Raw genomic sequence first — 17,266 nt, 5'->3', positions numbered from 1 at the left:
CTCCCAAGGGAAGGGCGCCAGCATCATGTGCTGGGCATGGGCCGTGCCCGCGTTTCTGCTGAGTTTAACGGAATTCTCCGGGCATGGAAAGGCTCGGGATTAGTGCCATAGCTGGGAAGGGCAGGGCAGGTGTGAAAAACGCCAAACACTTATGTTCAATATTTTAAAAGTTTAATGGTAATAAAATGGCTATAAAAATAGTAATAAAATTAGAGTAATAAAAATTTGTACAGTTAGGATTTAGGACAATACGAGACAATAAGAACAAAGAGTTACGGATGGTCTGGGTACCTTTTCTGGGTAAAATAAGCCCGAAAAAAGACACACATTAACAGAGGATTAACCCTTAAAAACAACAGCCTGTTGCATATTCATACACCTCATACATGATGCAGAAATTCCATTCAAACACAGGATTCTGTCTGGTCAGTGTGAACTTCTTCCTCTTAATGCTGAAGGCATATTCAGGGCTGAGCAAGGCAGGAAGAAGTTCATTTCTTCTGATAATGGGGCAATAAATTCTCTTTCTCTGAAAGATTTAGGTGTCCTGTGGCTGCTATCTGCTGCAAGTACCTCACTCCTTTCTTAAAAAAATATCCCACATACACAGTTTCTATTTTAACTTTATGTTATATCCTAAAACTATATTTTACACACTTAAAATAATTAGTACAGCATAACTTTCTAACATAACACATATAATATTCATTTGAATATTTGCAAAAAGCCAATCATAAAATACACATTTTTCACAGCAGGGAACCACATCGTGTGTTTGGGCCCTGCCACGGGGGCTGTGGACATGGAGACACACAACGAGAGGGGAAAAGGGAAAAATGCAGATTTCAGGTGCAGCTTTAGGTTTGAAGGTGAAAATTGGATGATTTGGGATAACTTAAGATGAAAAAGTGGGGGTATTTTGTGCAAGGTGAGGGGAAATCCTGGCTAGTGGTTATGGCCACAAGGCTGACAGAGCTCTCAGGAGCGTTGTGGGATTTTTGGAGCTGTGGGATTGCCTTCAGTCGTTCCTACTGGGCAAGAAGAAAATCAGAACTGGATTTTCAGCAGTCATATAGATCCATTAGAAACAGCTGTTTGTGTGATTATTAATTACGCAGTTTATACGATTGTTAATTACACTGTTAAACATGGCAGGAGTTGTGCAGCTTCTGCTGAAGTGTTTGCGCTGGCAGCTGCAGGTCTAAACAAATCAATGTTCTTGGAGCTTTTACTGGAACCATCAATGGCAATTTACCTTGTACACAGAAATAAAATTTTAATTTCTTAGTAGTTAAACTGATACTTTTTTTTTTACACCAAGAATATTTCGACTTTTTTTCCCCATTGAAGGGAGAGAAAGTAAGCACTTTGCTTTGTCGGTTTCTTGGAGCTTTTACTGGAACCATCAATGGCAATTTGCCTTGTACACAGAAATAACATTTTAGTTTCTTAGTAGTTAAATTGATATTTTTTTTAATCTAATAATATTTCTACATTTTTCCCCGTTGAAGGGACGGAAAGTAAGCGTTTTGCTTTGTCAGTTTCTGCTGCAGGTCTTGAACTGCACGGCGCAGATTTTGATTCACGGACGAAGGGGGCGACAAATCAAGATATAATTTTAGTTTTTTTTATTGAAAGTGGTAAAAATGGTGGCGAAATGGTGGTGAAACGCTGTTTAAGAGCAGCTCACGGGACCGCCAGGCCGGGTCCCCTCAGGGGCCGCGCCCGCCCCTCAGGGCAGGCGTCACGTGACCCCATCCAGCCGCGCGGCATTTATGGACGGAGAGGGCGTGATCTCATGATTAATGGGCGTGGTCTGATATGCAGATACAGTGGGCGTGATCATGTGGTGGGTGTGGCCCGTGACGAACTCTGTGGGCGGGAGAGGGGCGTGGCCAGACCGGGGCGGGCGGTGTCGGTGACACAGCGGCCGTAGAGGGGCGTGGCCGAGCGCGCGCCCCTCCGGTGTGGCGGGGGTGGGCGTGGCCGCCGTGACGCAGTTCCGGTTCCGGTGCCCGTCGCGGTGGCGGTGGAGCTGCGGCCGCCGCGTCGCTCCGGGCCTGCACCGGCTCCCTTCGCTCAGGTACCGGCACCGGCCCCGCCGCCGGCAGGGGAGCGCGGGAGGGCGGGGGGGCTGCGGCCGCCGAGCCGCCGGGCCGCGCCTCAGCCATCCCGGAGGTGCCGCCCCGCCTGCGGGGGGCGGGCGGTGCTGGTCCCTGCAGAGCACCGGGGATCGCTCGTGGCGGGGCCTGGTGGCTCGGGAGCGGCGGTGGCGGCGCTGGCTTGGCTGGGTTCAATATTTGCACGGCTTCTTTTGAATTTTTTTTTTTTTTTGTATTTTGCGGCCGTAGTTTATTAATGAGCAAATCAATGAGCGTGGATTGCATTTGAGTGAGTTTAAGTTAAAGCTTCCTCTCTAAAGAAGGGCTCGGGAAAGGCGGTTTGGCAGAGTTGGTGAGAAGTTGGTTTATCAAATTTTAACGTGTTTAAGGCAGCTGATGTACAGGGGATGGCCAGCACTGTGTGGTATCAGGTTTTATTTCTGATGAAAAACTTGTTTCCAGGAGAATTCCGTGGAGAACGGTGCTGATCTGATGCTCCTCAGCCTTGGTGGTGGAGCTCCTCATTGCCAGTAGAAAAGAAGCTGCTTTGTCTTTTTGAAGGCAAAATGACACGCCCTGAGAGTGCCCTTCCTCAGGGGCTGAAGGAAAAATTCGTGGTGAATATCAGGCCAGGCCTGGGAAGCGTTTTGGTTTCATTCAAGTGCATTTTAGCCATACCAGCTGAAGAAAGGTGGCAGGTGTAAATCCTGAAAAGTGATTTTTCTGGAGCAGAAATGTCTCTGGGTTTGTGTGTCAGAGGTGGGGGTACAGCTGCAGTGAGACACGTGGGTTTGGTGGTTTTTTAGGGGGTGGCACACCAAAACCCTGTTTGACAGTCACTCCTCAGAGTCAGAGCGTTCATTCCATCCAAAACAATGACCATAATGAACTGATAATGCTCGAGAGGAGAACAGAGGCTGCTCAGGAAAGCTGGGGCTGTCCCTGGATCTCTGGCAGTGTTCCAGGCCAGGCTGGACAGGGCTTGGAGCAGCCTGGGATGATGGGAGGTGTCCCTGAATGGCAGGGGTGGGATGGGATTGATGCCCCTCCACCCCAAACCACTCTGGGATTCTGTGATGTGAGGCTCTGTAGCTCTCAAGATAATTCAGAGGCAGCTCTGAAAGATCAGCTGGAATCATTCCAAGCTGCTGGAATAACAGATCTGTTTCAGGATCCCCAGGGCTGGGTGCTGTGGACAGGAGGGATCTTGGGCAGGGGATCTCTGTTGTGCCCTGGCTCTGTGTCACAGCTGGCACAAACAGGGCACCTCCCCGTGCTCCCCAGTGTGGGGCCATCTGCTGGGCTTGGGGACCAGCTCTGGGCTGGGAGGGGAGGCAGCTGTGGAGCTGAATGGCCTGGTGAGGATGAGGAGCTGGCACAAATCACAGATCCTTATGGCTTTGTGTTTTACAGCTCTTGGAAACTGCCAACTCCTCCTCTGTTTTGAGGAATTATTTTCTCTTTGGTAGTTGACAATTTATAGCAAATGTCACCATTTGGTTGTTGGTCTTGATGACATCAGTCCTGAAAATCTGAAATTTTACTTTTGTCATTTTTTTCATTTATAACAGACAGGGAAAGGGGCAGAAATATCCCCAAACCTCTCATAGCCACTGATGATGTAGCTGTTGGGTTAGTTTGTTAATTAACTTTATTTCACCAATGGATAAACACTCAGGGCACACCAAATTATTTTATGGTGTGTGAGCACTGGGGAGGCTTTAAGGATGAGGAAGGGGCCAGAGAAGATGATCAGGGGGCTGCAGCAGCTCTGTGTCCTGTGAGGAAAGGCTGGGAGAGTTGGGATGGTTCATCCTGGAGAAGAGAAGGCTTTGGGGTGATCCCATTGTGGCCTTGCAGTACCTGAAGAGACTCTGCAAGAAAGATGGAGAGGGGCTGGTTAAAGTGACAGGGCACAGGGAATGGCCTCCCAGTGCCAGAGGGCAGGGATAATTGGGATTTTGGGAAGGAATTCTTCCCTGTGGGTGTGGGCAGGCCCTGGCACAGGGTGCCCAGAGCAGCTGTGGCTGCCCCTGGATCCCTGTGAGTGAGCAGCAGGGAAAAGGGGGGGATCTGCCCCTCTGCTCCAGTTTCCTGAGACCTCACTGGAGTGTTGTGTCCAGCTCTGGGCCCCCAAAATCAGGAGGTGGAGCTGCTGGAGCAAGTGCAGAGGAAATGATGGAGATGCTGCAAGGGCTGGAGGCAGGCTGGGAGAGCTGGGGGTGCTCACCTGGAGAGGAGGAGGCTCCAGGGAGAGCAGGGAGGGACTCGGGGGCTCCAGAGAGCTGGAGAGGGACTGGGGACAAGGGATGGAGGGACAGGACACAGGGAATGGCTTCCAGAGGGCAGGGATGGATGGGAGATTGGGAATTGAGAATTCTTTATAATGAGAGTGCTGAGGCCATGGCACAGGGTACCCAGAGCAGCTGTGGCTGCCCCTGGATCCCTGGCAGTGCCCAAGGCCAGGCTGGACAGGGCTTGGAGCAGCCTGGGACAGTGGAAGGTGTCCCTGCCATGGCAGGGGGTTGTAACAAGGTGATCTCTAAGGTCCCTTCCAGCCCAAACCATTCTGGGATTCTCTAAAGGCCGACTCTGAAGTGTTGATAGTTAACGCCTGAAGCTGCAGAAATTTGCATATTTTAGAAAACATTTAGAAGCCGTCAAAGACTTGGTGTCTCTTCCATTTTCTCCGGGTGCTATGTTGGGTAGTTCCACTTATGTGGGCAGAGATGCTGTTGTGGATGAGGTGGTGCTGGCAGGAATTAGTCATGGTGGAGTGACAAAGGAACCTCTCTGCCGAGGCTGCCGTGCCACCCAGTGGAAATGCAGCACAGCCTGTTGCATATCCAGAAAACCTTTTTTCTGTGTTTGAGAGATCATCTTGGAGACAGGAACTAAATATGGCACATCAAGTGTTGGAATAATGTCATACAACTCAAAAAAAAAATAAAATAGGAAAGCAGTTGATGCTTAGTTTTGGGTTAGAAAAAGTGCTTTGGATGGCTCTTCCTAATGAGGGTCTGTAAGGACTGATGATGGATAAAAGCCAGGAAAGGCAAAAACATGGGAAAAATTGCTACTACACCATAGTTTCAGTGAGATGGATGCAATCCAAGAGGGTTTGGAGCTGAAGAAACCATCGTGGAGCTGGTTTGTTGTGGAAGCTGTGCAGCAGGACGGATTTAGCACGGCACACGTAGCACCAGGCTGCCAGAACCAGGCACAGAGCTCCCTTACAGTCAGCCCTGCTTGTGGAGGCTCTTGGAAGATCTCTCCTGCCAGAGCTGGGTTGGAATTGTGCTTCCCAGAGCAGCCTCTCTCATCTCACCTCCCTACTGGTAATTTCTGGGAGCAGCTCATGGAGAGGATATCCAGGAGCCCTTGGCCTCTGGCCTGAAGGTTTTGCAGGGTGTAATTTCTAGGCAGGTGCACTGAAATCCTTCCTGCCTCTCATGGCTGTTCAGGATAAAGGGTGAGAGGGACTCAGCTCCTGGCAGCTTTGTTTTTGCAGGCATCGATCATCTCTCTCCATCCAGATCCGAGGTGGCTGAGAGGTGCTGCCCTGAGCAGCAGAGCTGGAGCTGGCTGGCTCTGGGCTCCTGGGAAGGCAGAGATGTTTCCAGGGGCGTTGGCCTTCAGAAAACAAAGGGAATCTTATCTTACAGCACCGTGGAATGCAAGCAGGACTTGACTCTGAATGCTGCCAGCTCTGTTGTCTTTCTGCTCCCTGCCAAGTGACTTTAACTCCTGAACCCTCCTTCCATTTGTTCTTTCTTCATCCCAACTGCAGGGAGGATAATTTGGAGTAGAGTTGGAATGTGGCAGAATGAATGTCTGCTACATGAATGGGATTCTCTGCTGCTATCAGTGCTTGTGCACCAGGAAAGCTCCAAGAGATAATTGGTTCATTCTAATGACTCTGAAAATCCCATCAAGTCACCAATCAGTGTGGGGTTGTTTTTTTGGTTTTTTTTTTTTTTTTTCTAAAATCTTGAGCCCATGTGTGACCTGGAGGGACTTTAAAATTTACTTACTTGGGGGTCTTCTGTCTGTCACTGTCTCTGAGTCTGATTGGTGAGCATGTGAATGCCTTGGGCAATAATTGTAATAATATAATTGATATTCCTGTAAGGTTTTGACTGGGATTCTTTGACTAGTGTTGAACAAGCTGAATGGAATATAGATTCCAGATTTAAGTACAGATGAGTTCATATGTTGTCTGAAAGGGTAATTTCAGTTTCTTTTTTATGAAATGAAGGTGGCAGTACCCAGATTAAATGTCTGTTTAAAAAACATCCCTGAAATAGGGCATCCTTTCTGCAAGAGGATCCTTGACATGCTTGGCATGGGCTCAGTTATCCCAAATGTTGCCAACAAATGTTGCTCTTGTCTGCTTGCCAAAGTAAAAAAGCAACTAAATCTCATTATAAGCTATGCTTAACTACTTTTTTTTCTTCTTCTTTTTTCATTTTTTTTTTTCATAATCGTGCAGCAGAATTGTTCCCTTCATTATCATGGCACAGAAATATTTGGGAATGATCTGCTAACACATATTTGGGATATCAGTTAATATTTGGGAAGCAGGCTTGTTTCAGCTGTGTTCACCCACTGCTTGACTTGAATTTACTCCTCTCTGACACTTTTGTGACAGATCACAGGATTTTCTTCTGAGTTCTCCTTTAGTTTCCTTTCTTCTCTTCCTTCTCTCCCTCGCAGCAAATGTTCCAACTTCTTCTGTGGACTATTTTCAGTCTGTTGTAGATCTGGTTTTCAGTTGGTTTTATCCCATCTCTCCATCTGCCTAAATGAGGATTCTCTTGACCTGTTTTGGTGGTTTTTTTAATAACTTGATGATGATGATGATGATTATCTGTGCATTTATGTAAAAGTTTTTTTGTACTTGTCTGTGCATTAATGATTGTTTTCCTTTATTTTGGGGGTTATGATAAATAGCTTCTCTGTCCATGGAGGTAAATTGGACCACAGTACCACCAAAAATCCCCTGCCAACTTATTGAGTGTGGTTAATTGCAAAAATTAATGAATTCTTAGCAGAAGAGGTATTTCTTGAAGAGAAATTGAGTTTGTCATAGATGTCTCAGACAGCTGAGCTGTAATAGCAGGAGCAGAAACCACTTCCCTGATGTAGTTCAGTTGGTTTCTCAACTTTAAACAAATAATCCTTGATCTGAAATGTTCCTCATCTGAGACAGAGAGTCCTTACTTGAAAGAACTACTGCTGTTATAAATTAATACTGGAGTTTTAACTAACCTTTGTATTCATGCAGTTAGGCCCTGAATTCCATCAACTTTGTAGATACATATTTCTTAAAATATTTGTTTAAATTATTAGGTGTTTCCTGACAGGTTTATTTAAATTACTAGGTATTTCTTGAAAGGTTTATTTAAATTACAAGGTATTTCTTAAAAGGGTTATTTAAATTATTAAGAGTAACTTGAAAAGTTCACTATGTTTCCACAGAGGTCTGGGTTGTTCCATGTGGTCATAAATAACTTGGGAAATGAGATGAGCAGTGTCCTGTTGATACAAAGCCATTCAGGAAAGTAAGGATTGGGTAATAAATTAACAGAAATAATTCAATGGCAATAAATCTGCTGTGATTCAGAGTAGATAAATGTAGAGTGGTGCATATAATTTCACATACAAAATGCTGGGCTGACCCTTGACACTGAGGAGTGAAATATTGCCCCAGAAGTGTCAGTTCCATAGGGATCTAAAAGCAACTGAAAAATGAAGAAGTATTAGGAAGGAAATAGAAGACAAACCAGAGCATGATTATGATACTGTATAAATCAATGGTTATCCCACATCTTCAGTGCTCTGTGGTTCTTTCTTGTCATTCATCCCAAAAGATACAAAAGACTTGGAAAAGCCTCAGATTGAGGCAGGGAGAATAATCCAAGGTAGGGAAGAGCTGCTGCACCAGGATCAGGGGAATGAGCTGGGACTCAGCCTGGAGAAGGGAAAGATGAAAGAAAATGGTAAAAATCTGTAGGATAATGATCAGCATGGGCAGGGTGGGTAAGAATAGACTTGCTGATTTCCTCAGCTGCAAGAATGGAGGAGCTACAAGTGAAGGTAGTAAAATCCAGGTTTAGAACAAAAAAAGGAGGTGGCTTTTGTGCAACAAATAGCAGCCTGTGGAGTGCCCTGCCAGTGGGTGTTGTAGGAACAACTCTGAACTGGGCAAATGAGACATCCCCTCATCTAAGTGAGGAAACTGGATGTGTTTGTGGAAAAGGAATTATTTGAGGGTTATTGCTCCATGGAAATTGTCTACAGCTTAGGAAGTGGCTGAGATTTGAATCATTGAAGTGTTGGGGTGAGAGTCATTCCTGTTCTTGTTCTTCTCTGCTGGTCATTGTTAAGATAAAATGGGATGGTCTCTACTAGTTCAGATAAAATGGGATGGTCTCTACTAGTTCAGATAAAATGGGATGGTCTCTACTAGTTCAGATAAAATGGGATGCTGAGCTAAGTGGCCCCTTGTCTGATCAGAGCTGTCCTGAGGTCAGGAGATTGTGTGAATAGTAACAAACTTAAAATACAGTTTCAGAGAAGATTGTACAAATAATAGAATGTAAGTAATGTGGATATATATTAACCTAAGAGAGTAAAATGTAAATAATGTGGATATATATTAACCTAAGGGAGCTTACAGACCTATTTGATCTGGGTTTTCTGTACGAACCTCCATCCCTGAGACCATTCTCTGTCTTAGCAGTCAGTTCTTCACCATCAACAAGGGGAGTACAAGGATTGTGTTTTGTGGGGACCAACTTTGCAGTAGTATTTGTACTCTTGACTTCTGTTTTACATTTTTCCTGCTCTTATGTTCCTTTCTGGCTCCTACCCTCTACCCTAAAACTTTTTGGCTGCTCTTGGTAATCTTTTTAACAGTTCCTCACCTCTGGTTATGTGTTAATATGTCTCATTGGTCCCTAATTTTTAGTGCTATTAATGTGGAAGTGAGGAGAGGTTGGAAGTTGGATACATGTTAGTGACACCTCTGCAGTCAATTACTGCAGTTGGGGAATGTAAATAAAAGCATCCTCTGCCCTTGGTGTTGTTATTTATTCTGAAATAATTGGAGGATAAACCATCACCAAACTATAGTTCTTTTATTTTTGGCAATGAGATCCATGGGGGGATTCCAGCTCTGAGGTCCCCAATATGAGAAGGACATAGACCTGCTGGGACAAGTCCAGAGGAGCCACAGAGCTGCTCCCAGGGCTGGAGCCAGGCTGGGAGAGCTGGGGGTGCTCACCTGGAGAGGAGGAGGCTCCAGGGAGAGCTCAGAGCCCCTGGCAGGGCCTGGAGGGGCTCCAGGAGAGCTGGAGAAGGACTGGGGACAAGGGATGGAGGGACAGGAGCCAGGGAATGGCTCCCAGTGCCAGAGGGCAGGGATGGGTGGGAGATTGGGAAGAATTCTGAGGGTGGGCAGGCCCTGGCACAGGATGCCAGAGCAGCTGTGGCTGCCCCTGGATCCCTGGCAGTGTCCAAGGCCAGGCTGGACAGGGCTTGGAGCAGCCTGGGATAGTGGCAGGCATCCTTGCCCATGGCAGGGGGTTGTAACTGGGTGATCTTTAAAGTCCCTTCCAACCCAAACCATTCCATCATCCTCTGATTTAATCATGTTTTGGTTTAGAGGCATTGACTTCACCCACAAGAATCCTGCTATACCTTTCCCAAATCCCAGTTTAGAAAACACCTGGAATCCTTCCCAGGCATCCCTGTCTGAGCAGGCTCCATATGCTCCATATGAATGCTTAAAATATTTTTTGCTATTGCAATGTGACCCATTTCCATCCTGGGTCACACCTGTCTGACAGGAGGCAGGTGGAGGCTCAGGCCTTTCCTTTCCTTTATCCAGAGAAAGGTGTTTGGGTCACTCTGTGAGCACAGGGAGGCAGCTGGGACAGCAATAAACCCAGGGCTAAAACACAGAGAGTAAATTTATTCCCATTATCTCACTAAGTGGGGATCCCCAAGGCAACACCTGGCACAGGTGTCCTGATCCCTGCTCCAGGAGCTGCTGTGGGCCACAGGCTCTGCAACCAAGGCACCAAGAGGTGCTGCAGGTTCAGCACCTGCTGTGCTCCAAATGAGACAAATGTAGATGTCTCAGTTAGTCTTGCTTAAAAATACCTTTATTATTTTCAACAAATTTCACTTTATCTTACCTTACTTTTCAGCACAATGTCTGGAACTGATGATTTTTCGGTAAGTAACAGTTTTTCTTTCCTGAAGATCAGCTGTCATCATCATATTTTCTGAAAAATCTCTTTGCCCAGGATTTTTCTCCTGGGAAGCTGAGAAGCCTCAGAGAAAAAAGAAAATAATAATTATCTGATTTGCTTCTCCTGTGTTTTGCTGCTTTAGAATGTAGTTGGAAATTGTTTATCCAACATGTGAATTGTTTTTACTTATTGGCCAATGATGACCAAGCTGTGTCAGACTCTGAAGAGAGAATCACAGGTTTTTCATTAGTATCTTTGAGCCTTCTGTCTGTATCCTTTCTCTATTCTTTAGTATAGTTTAGTTTAGTATTCTTTAATATAATATAGATGATAAAATAATAAATTAGCCTTCTGAGAACATGGAGTCAGGTTCATCATTCCTCCCTTCGTCGGGGGTCTCAGAAAATGCCACAATCAGCCAGTTGTGTTGATTATCCCTAAAGCTGACATGGGTTTTTTGAAGGAAAAGGGGAGCAGACAGCTGAGACATTTCCTCTGTGTGGCAGTTGGTGGTGTTTTCCTTTTGGGTAGATGTAGCAATCCCTGGACTAAACGTCAGAAGCTGCTGGGTGCCTCGTGGGTTCTCTCCTGTGACATTAACCAAGGAGCTGTGCTTTCATGGCATCAGGATAGTTGCAATGGAAATTTAGGGAAATGTTTTCAGGTTTGTGCTGCAGCTGCCTGCTGTTCCGTGTGGTGGGTCGCCTTTTATCTCTGGCTTTTGAACTGTGGCCTGTCAGAATGCCTCTGCTGCCTTAGCGATAGGAGCTGCACAAAAATGAATGTAATCATCTCTGTGCAGCCACCAGAGCTCCTCTCCTCCCTCCCTCCCTCCCTCTCTCCGGCAGCTGGGCTGTAGCCACGTGGTGGGGGGATGTCTGCAGCCGGGAATTCCGGCCCGCACATTCCATCCTCACCGCCGCTTTGTCTTTCAGTTGGCAGATGCTTTACCAGACCAGTCGCCTGCTAAAACCTCCAAAGTGAGCAGCACCAAGCCTGGCCAGCAGCCCGGGCAGCCTCCGCAGGGCTGGCCGGCTTCCAACCCTTGGAATAACCCCAGTGCCCCCCCTATGACTCCAACGGGACTGCCACCAAACACCTCGGCTTCCAGCGTGCCCTTCGGACCTCCTCCCACGGGAATGTATCCTTCAATGCCCCCGGGACCGCCTGCTCCATTTCCTCCTCCTCCTACTGGACCCTCCTGCCCTCCTCCTGGTGGTCCATATCCACCCCCAACTGTGCCAGGTCCTGTCCCACCAGGGCAGTATCCTCCACCAAATATGCCCTTTCCAGAGCTTCCACGACCTTACGGAGGTCCAACAGAGCCAGCTGCACCTCCTGCTCCTGTTGGGCCATGGGGATCCATGCCCTCTGGAGCATGGGGACCAACAATGGGAGGGCAGTATCCTGCTCCCAGCATGCCATATCCACCCCCAGGGCCATACTCTGCTCCCACCCAGACTCCAGGGGCTGCGCCGACGGTACCATGGGGTACGGTCCCGCCTGGAACGTGGGGACCGTCACCGCCCGGCCCATTCCCTCCACCCACAGGATCATATCCAGCTCCAGGACTATATCCTACGCCCCCTAATCCTTTTCAAGTGCCATCTGGTCCTGCTGGTGCTCCATCAATGCCTGGTGGTCCCCATGTGAGTATTTCATTTTGGTGTCAAGTTACTCTAAAGTGTTTCGCTTTTAAGTGGGGAAATTCAGTAGCATAAAAGCCGTTAGTGCAGGTAAGGAGCACACCTCAAGTTTTGTTCCTCAAGTCAGTGGGATAACAGCAATTTAAATATTAAATATACCAGAATGGCTAAATTATGTTCATGTCTCACATTTATATTATATAATATGATATAATATGATATAATATGATATAATATTATATCATATTATATCGTATTATATAATATTATATCATATTATATCATATCATATCATACTATATCATAGTATATCATATCATATTTTACATATTATATTGCATATTATATTACATATCATATGTCATATCATATATAATATCAAATAATGGTATTGTTGTATTATTTTATTATTATATTATGTCTCACATTATATACATCTGTATTATTATTTTATACATACATATAAATAATTATTATATTATTATAGTGGTCTTCCACTCCTTGGAAAAACTCTGAAAGCCAAAAAAAGGGGGAAGCATAATAATTCTGAAGGAGAAAATATTCTGATCTCTTTAATCAAGAACAATTGCTCCCCTTTTTGATAGAGCAATAGGGAAGGAATAACAGAATATAAAGATGAATTTGTGATTCATTAACAGTATTTGTAACTGTGAATGAACTGCTGTGTGAAAAACCTGTATTGACCATGCCTTATTGTCTCTTGCAGCCTTACCGCTGAATACGTTCTGGGCAACAAAATACTGTAGTTTTCCACCTTCATCCACTACTTACAGAGATTTTTACAGTTTTTGTTTCAGTAATGTATGGGGCTATGAAGAATATTGCCTCTTGTATGTGCATTTGAGGTATGAAGGAGCAGTTTACATCAATTTACCTTGCTCATATGCTGGCATAATTATTTGGTTTAATCAAGTGAAATACAAAGAGAAGAAATCAACTAACACACCTGTGGTTCTTATGTTGGCAAGTATTCCTTGGAAAAACAGGAGTTGCCATGTAAGGATTATAAAGAATCAGGCCCATGGAATTTTAAAAAGTCAATTCTTAAATAAATGCTTTAAGTCTCGTTGCCAGACTCCTGCTGGTCATTGAACGGATGGATAGTCATATTTTGTCTATTTTCAGGTTATTCTAAAAAGTCAATAGAGAAAGTGTTTCAACATTTTAGTCAAGAAACCTAATTTTTGAACGTGCTACAGTAATTCAAACTAACAAGACAGAGCATGTGAACTCGAAGGTTTTCTCAGCATTTTGTACATACTCAAACCAATTGCTCGGTCTGGGACTGTGGAGGAGAAGAGCCACGTTTGGAAGCCTTGGTGTGACTTGTCAGCACACTGTTGGTGTTCACAAACAGGCATTCCTGTGCAAGTGAAATAACCTGGATGTGCAGTTAACTTTGAATCAGCAAAATGTGAGTTTTATGCATGCAAATGAGGACATCCTGTTGCCAGTTCTCATTCTGTGGTGGTTGGAAGTTTGGCTTGGTCTGTGTAAAGAGAAACTGATCCCCACGTAGGTACTTCCCTATTTCTGACCTGGGTTCTAGTCATTTCAAATTTGACTTGGCTGCTGGGTTGTGTAAACCTGGCAGACTTTTTCAGAGTCCCTGGAAACTGAACTTGAGCTTAAAACCCAACCTGAGCATTCCCTTCCCAGCAGTTTTTGGCACAGTTGTGTCACGACAGAGATCCTCGTTGGGCGCGAGGGGCTCTCGTTCGCTGTCCCTGGGAGCAGCCCCTGTTCCCAGCTGGGTGTGTGCATACCTCACGGAGTAGGAGGAATTTGGGAGAAATTGAATGTCAGGAAGCCTGTGCACTGCTGTGCAGCTGCCTCTCCCAAGGGGCACTGCCCTGAGCTTTCGTGTTCTTGCCATATCTGTGCCAAGCACGTCCGAGGGGTTTGCCAAGACACGGCCGCGGCTCTTGGTGTTACTTCATGGCCTGCACTTGGACCACGGACAGTTTGTTTCCTCCCCAGCTGGGGATCTCCTGACTTAGTCTCTGTGGGTAGAATTAGGAACAGATTTTGCTTCACATGGTAGCTCATTAGGGAGTCTTTGTATCATGGAACTGTGAACACGAGTGAATTCTCCTCCAGTACTTTCGTGGCTTCCTGCATGCGTGTGATGGACGCAAAAAAAAAAAAGCACATGGGGTGACCTGGTGGTGATGCTCCTTGGTAGTTACAGCCTTTATGGCAAAGTCCTACAGTATTTTTGCAGGAGAAAGCAGCCAGCTGAGCTATGGCTGCTTTAATCCAATGTCATGAAAGCTGATAGCAAGGGAATGTCTATTTTTTCTTTTAGGAAGACAATACTGGAGCTGAACAAAACTACTTTAACACTTCAACTTAAACCCCAGCAACTCAACCCTTGTAATAAGTACCAAAAGTGCAAGTCTTCACTAACCTTAAAAAAACCCCCAGTTGCCCCCCAAGCAGACTTGGCAAGACTAATTAAAAATTAACATAAGCAACATTGACCGCATTTGCTTAAGTGCTTTTTTGATACCTGCAGCCTTAGACTGTAAATCATTGTAATGAAAAAAAAACATTTATTCCAAATGAATGGATCATGCAGTAGCAGCCCTCCAGTTGGAATTGCACTGGCCATATGTCTCTGCAGGGAATGGGAAGAGGTAGGAAAGGATAAAGCAAAAGTAGCAAGTAATGATTTTTGGAAAGGGGTTTTGTAAAAGTAACTAGACTTCTAGGTTCTTCCTGAAATAGGCAGGATTTATTACTGGAACATTTAGGCTAAAATTCAATATATATGGGATGTTTTTCAATGTATATTCGTATTTCTTGAGGTCATGAAAACTGTTTCATAACCCCTTTGTTTTTGTGAGCAGAGTTCTTTGCATAGCAGTGAAAAGGGTATTCCTGTTAATCTATTGTGTAAAAACTCAAGGTGTCACTATATACCGTGTAGTAACTTTATCACATGTTATGTCAAGTGTGAGCAACTTCTGGCCTGAAGCTTTTGCAATGGAATTTGTACATTTCTATGCATCATTTTGAGTTCAATTGCTGAGGAGTTCGTTTTGACTTGTGCTTTGAGGTTGACATACTGCATTTGTTTACAATACGAAATATAAGCAATCACATCTTTAAAGTATAGATTATCACCTGCTGCTGTATTTTCTTTAGATGAAACAAATATTGCTGTATGATAGTGAGAAGCTATAAATACAGGATTTGATATTTTTTTGAAAATGCTGTCACTTTTGTATAAGATTAGACATTAAACGTATTTTCAAGACTGTTGTGTTCACTGTTTTTCAATTCCTGCTTTTGACATGCCTGTGTAGACTTTTGCCTTGAATGAATAGTAAAAATAGGACATCCTTGATTTGCAAAGCCTGAATATAAAATCAGAATTACTTGACTTCTGTGAGTGTTTTTCCTCTTCCTTTTGTAATATTTGCAGCCTGTACACGAGGGATATTAAATGTGGATGGGACCGTGGCTCTGGTGTAGCATGTCAGCCCCAGGTACTGCCTGTTCACAAATTCCTTGGTAATTAGGAGAGAAAAGCTCTGATCTTGCTTGCTCCAGAGGAGGAATGGGAGTGGTTTTTGCCTGTGAAGAGCTGTGTGTGTGTTTTCCCTGCCCCTGAACAATTCCTGTGCCAGATTGACACATGTGGATGTGGTAAGTGACCCCCAAACCCCTGTTCTTACACACTTCCCAGGAGTTTGATGGGATAAAGTGAATAACAGAAACTCCAGGGCTTGGCATCAGTGTGAACTGCTGACTTTGGGCATCACTTGTGGCTGCATTTCCATGTCTTGGCTTGCAGAGCAGTTCACACTGAGCTGGCCAATGCTGCTGCCTTGGTTCACACCCTCACCCTTCAGGGAAGGTAAAAATGGCAGCAGTGAGCAGGAAATAATAGAAACAAAAAGCTCTTTTTAGGCCATGGTCCAAAAATAATCCTGAGATCTGTTAATAGAACAGTGCAGTGTGTGGGCAGTGCTTTATCCTGACTGTTCAGCTGTGGGATTGTCCCTTCCTCTGGATTTCCCAAGTGAATTCTGTCTGCAACTCCTGTGCATCAGTAAAGACATGGCCATGCAGACCCAGTGGTGTTAAATGCTGCCCTGCAGACCCAGAGAACTTCAGTTTAATATTTTTGAGGGACCAAGTCCTGTGAGAGGGAGCTGGGAAGGGGCTCAGCCTGGAGAAAAGGAGGCTCAGGGGGGACCCTGTGGCTCTGCCCAACTCCCTGGGTGCAGTCTGGGCTCTGCTCCCAGGGGACAAGGGACAGGATAAGAGAGAATTAAACTGCACCAGGGGAGCCTTAGATTGGATGTTAGAGGAAATTTCCTCCTGGAAAGAATGGTCCAGCCCTGGCACAGCTGCCCAGGGAAATGGTGGAGCCCCATCCCTGGAGGGATTGAAAAGCTGTGTGGATGTGGCACCTGGGGACAGGGGTCAGTGGTGGCCTGGGCAGTGCTGGGGGAATCATTGGACTCAATCTTAGAGGGCTTCTCCAAACAGATTCAGTGCTTCTAAGTGATATTTATATAATTCTTAGGAGTAAAAGCTATTCAGGACTGTTGCAGAGAGGTCAGTGCAGGGTTCATCTTGCCATGGGTGTGTCAGTTCTGCTCCCCTCCTGTGAGGGAAGGTGCCCAAACTCGTGGGTGAGCCCAGCTCCATTGCTGTGCCCAGCCATCAATGGATTCAGTGCCCAGCCACTCCAGACTGTCCCAAGAGAGGAAGGTGGTCAGCACAGGGTGGTTTGGGTTGGAAGGGGCCTTAAAAACCATCTCATTCCAGCCCTGCTGTGGGCAGGGATTCCTCCCACCTTGATGGGAAGGGTGTCCTGAGCCTCAGTGCAGTGAGAGCCCTTCAGCATCCATGGAAGGATGAAATGTTCCATGTGTATTTTATCAATATTGGCTGCCCTATTTCTAAAGTTAAGCTCAGAATTCCAGTTGTTAGAGGGTGATTCCATACACACCAAACAGCCATTTATTCACCAGGCACTGGTGTCTGAGTGTCAGCTGGGCAGTGAAAAAAACACAAATTTCAGCTTTCACCCAAAGCTTCCAACCAGCTGCTCCCCACAGCAGGAATAACCCTCAGTGTCCCACCAGGGTGTGCTCACCCCAGCCCCAGGGGATGAGCAGGGCCATGCCAGGAGCACTGGAGCCAGCTGTGTCCCTGGGTGGGTGTTGGAGGTGTTTGTGCCCTGCAGGGCAGAGAGCTCTGCACCCACAGCCCCCAT

General features: G+C 45.7%; 1 protein-coding gene across 1 annotated transcript; it reads left to right on the top strand.

Annotated features, from left to right (window-relative positions):
• The first annotated feature begins 1,968 nt into the window (after positions 1-1,968).
• Positions 1,969-15,418, top strand: MAPK1IP1L (mitogen-activated protein kinase 1 interacting protein 1 like). The gene is made up of 4 exons (XM_054634235.2): positions 1,969-2,083; positions 10,319-10,346; positions 11,299-12,012; positions 12,737-15,418. The coding sequence occupies exons 2-4, from the start codon at positions 10,323-10,325 to the stop codon at positions 12,746-12,748; spliced, it is 750 nt and encodes a 249-aa protein (XP_054490210.1). The 5' UTR covers positions 1,969-2,083; positions 10,319-10,322; the 3' UTR covers positions 12,749-15,418.
• The last annotated feature ends 1,848 nt before the right edge of the window (positions 15,419-17,266 follow it).

Source organism: Agelaius phoeniceus, chromosome 6 (assembly GCF_051311805.1).
Source record: "Agelaius phoeniceus isolate bAgePho1 chromosome 6, bAgePho1.hap1, whole genome shotgun sequence".
NCBI classification, from domain to species: domain Eukaryota; kingdom Metazoa; phylum Chordata; class Aves; order Passeriformes; family Icteridae; genus Agelaius; species Agelaius phoeniceus.
This window is presented reverse-complemented; position numbering and strand designations above follow the sequence as displayed.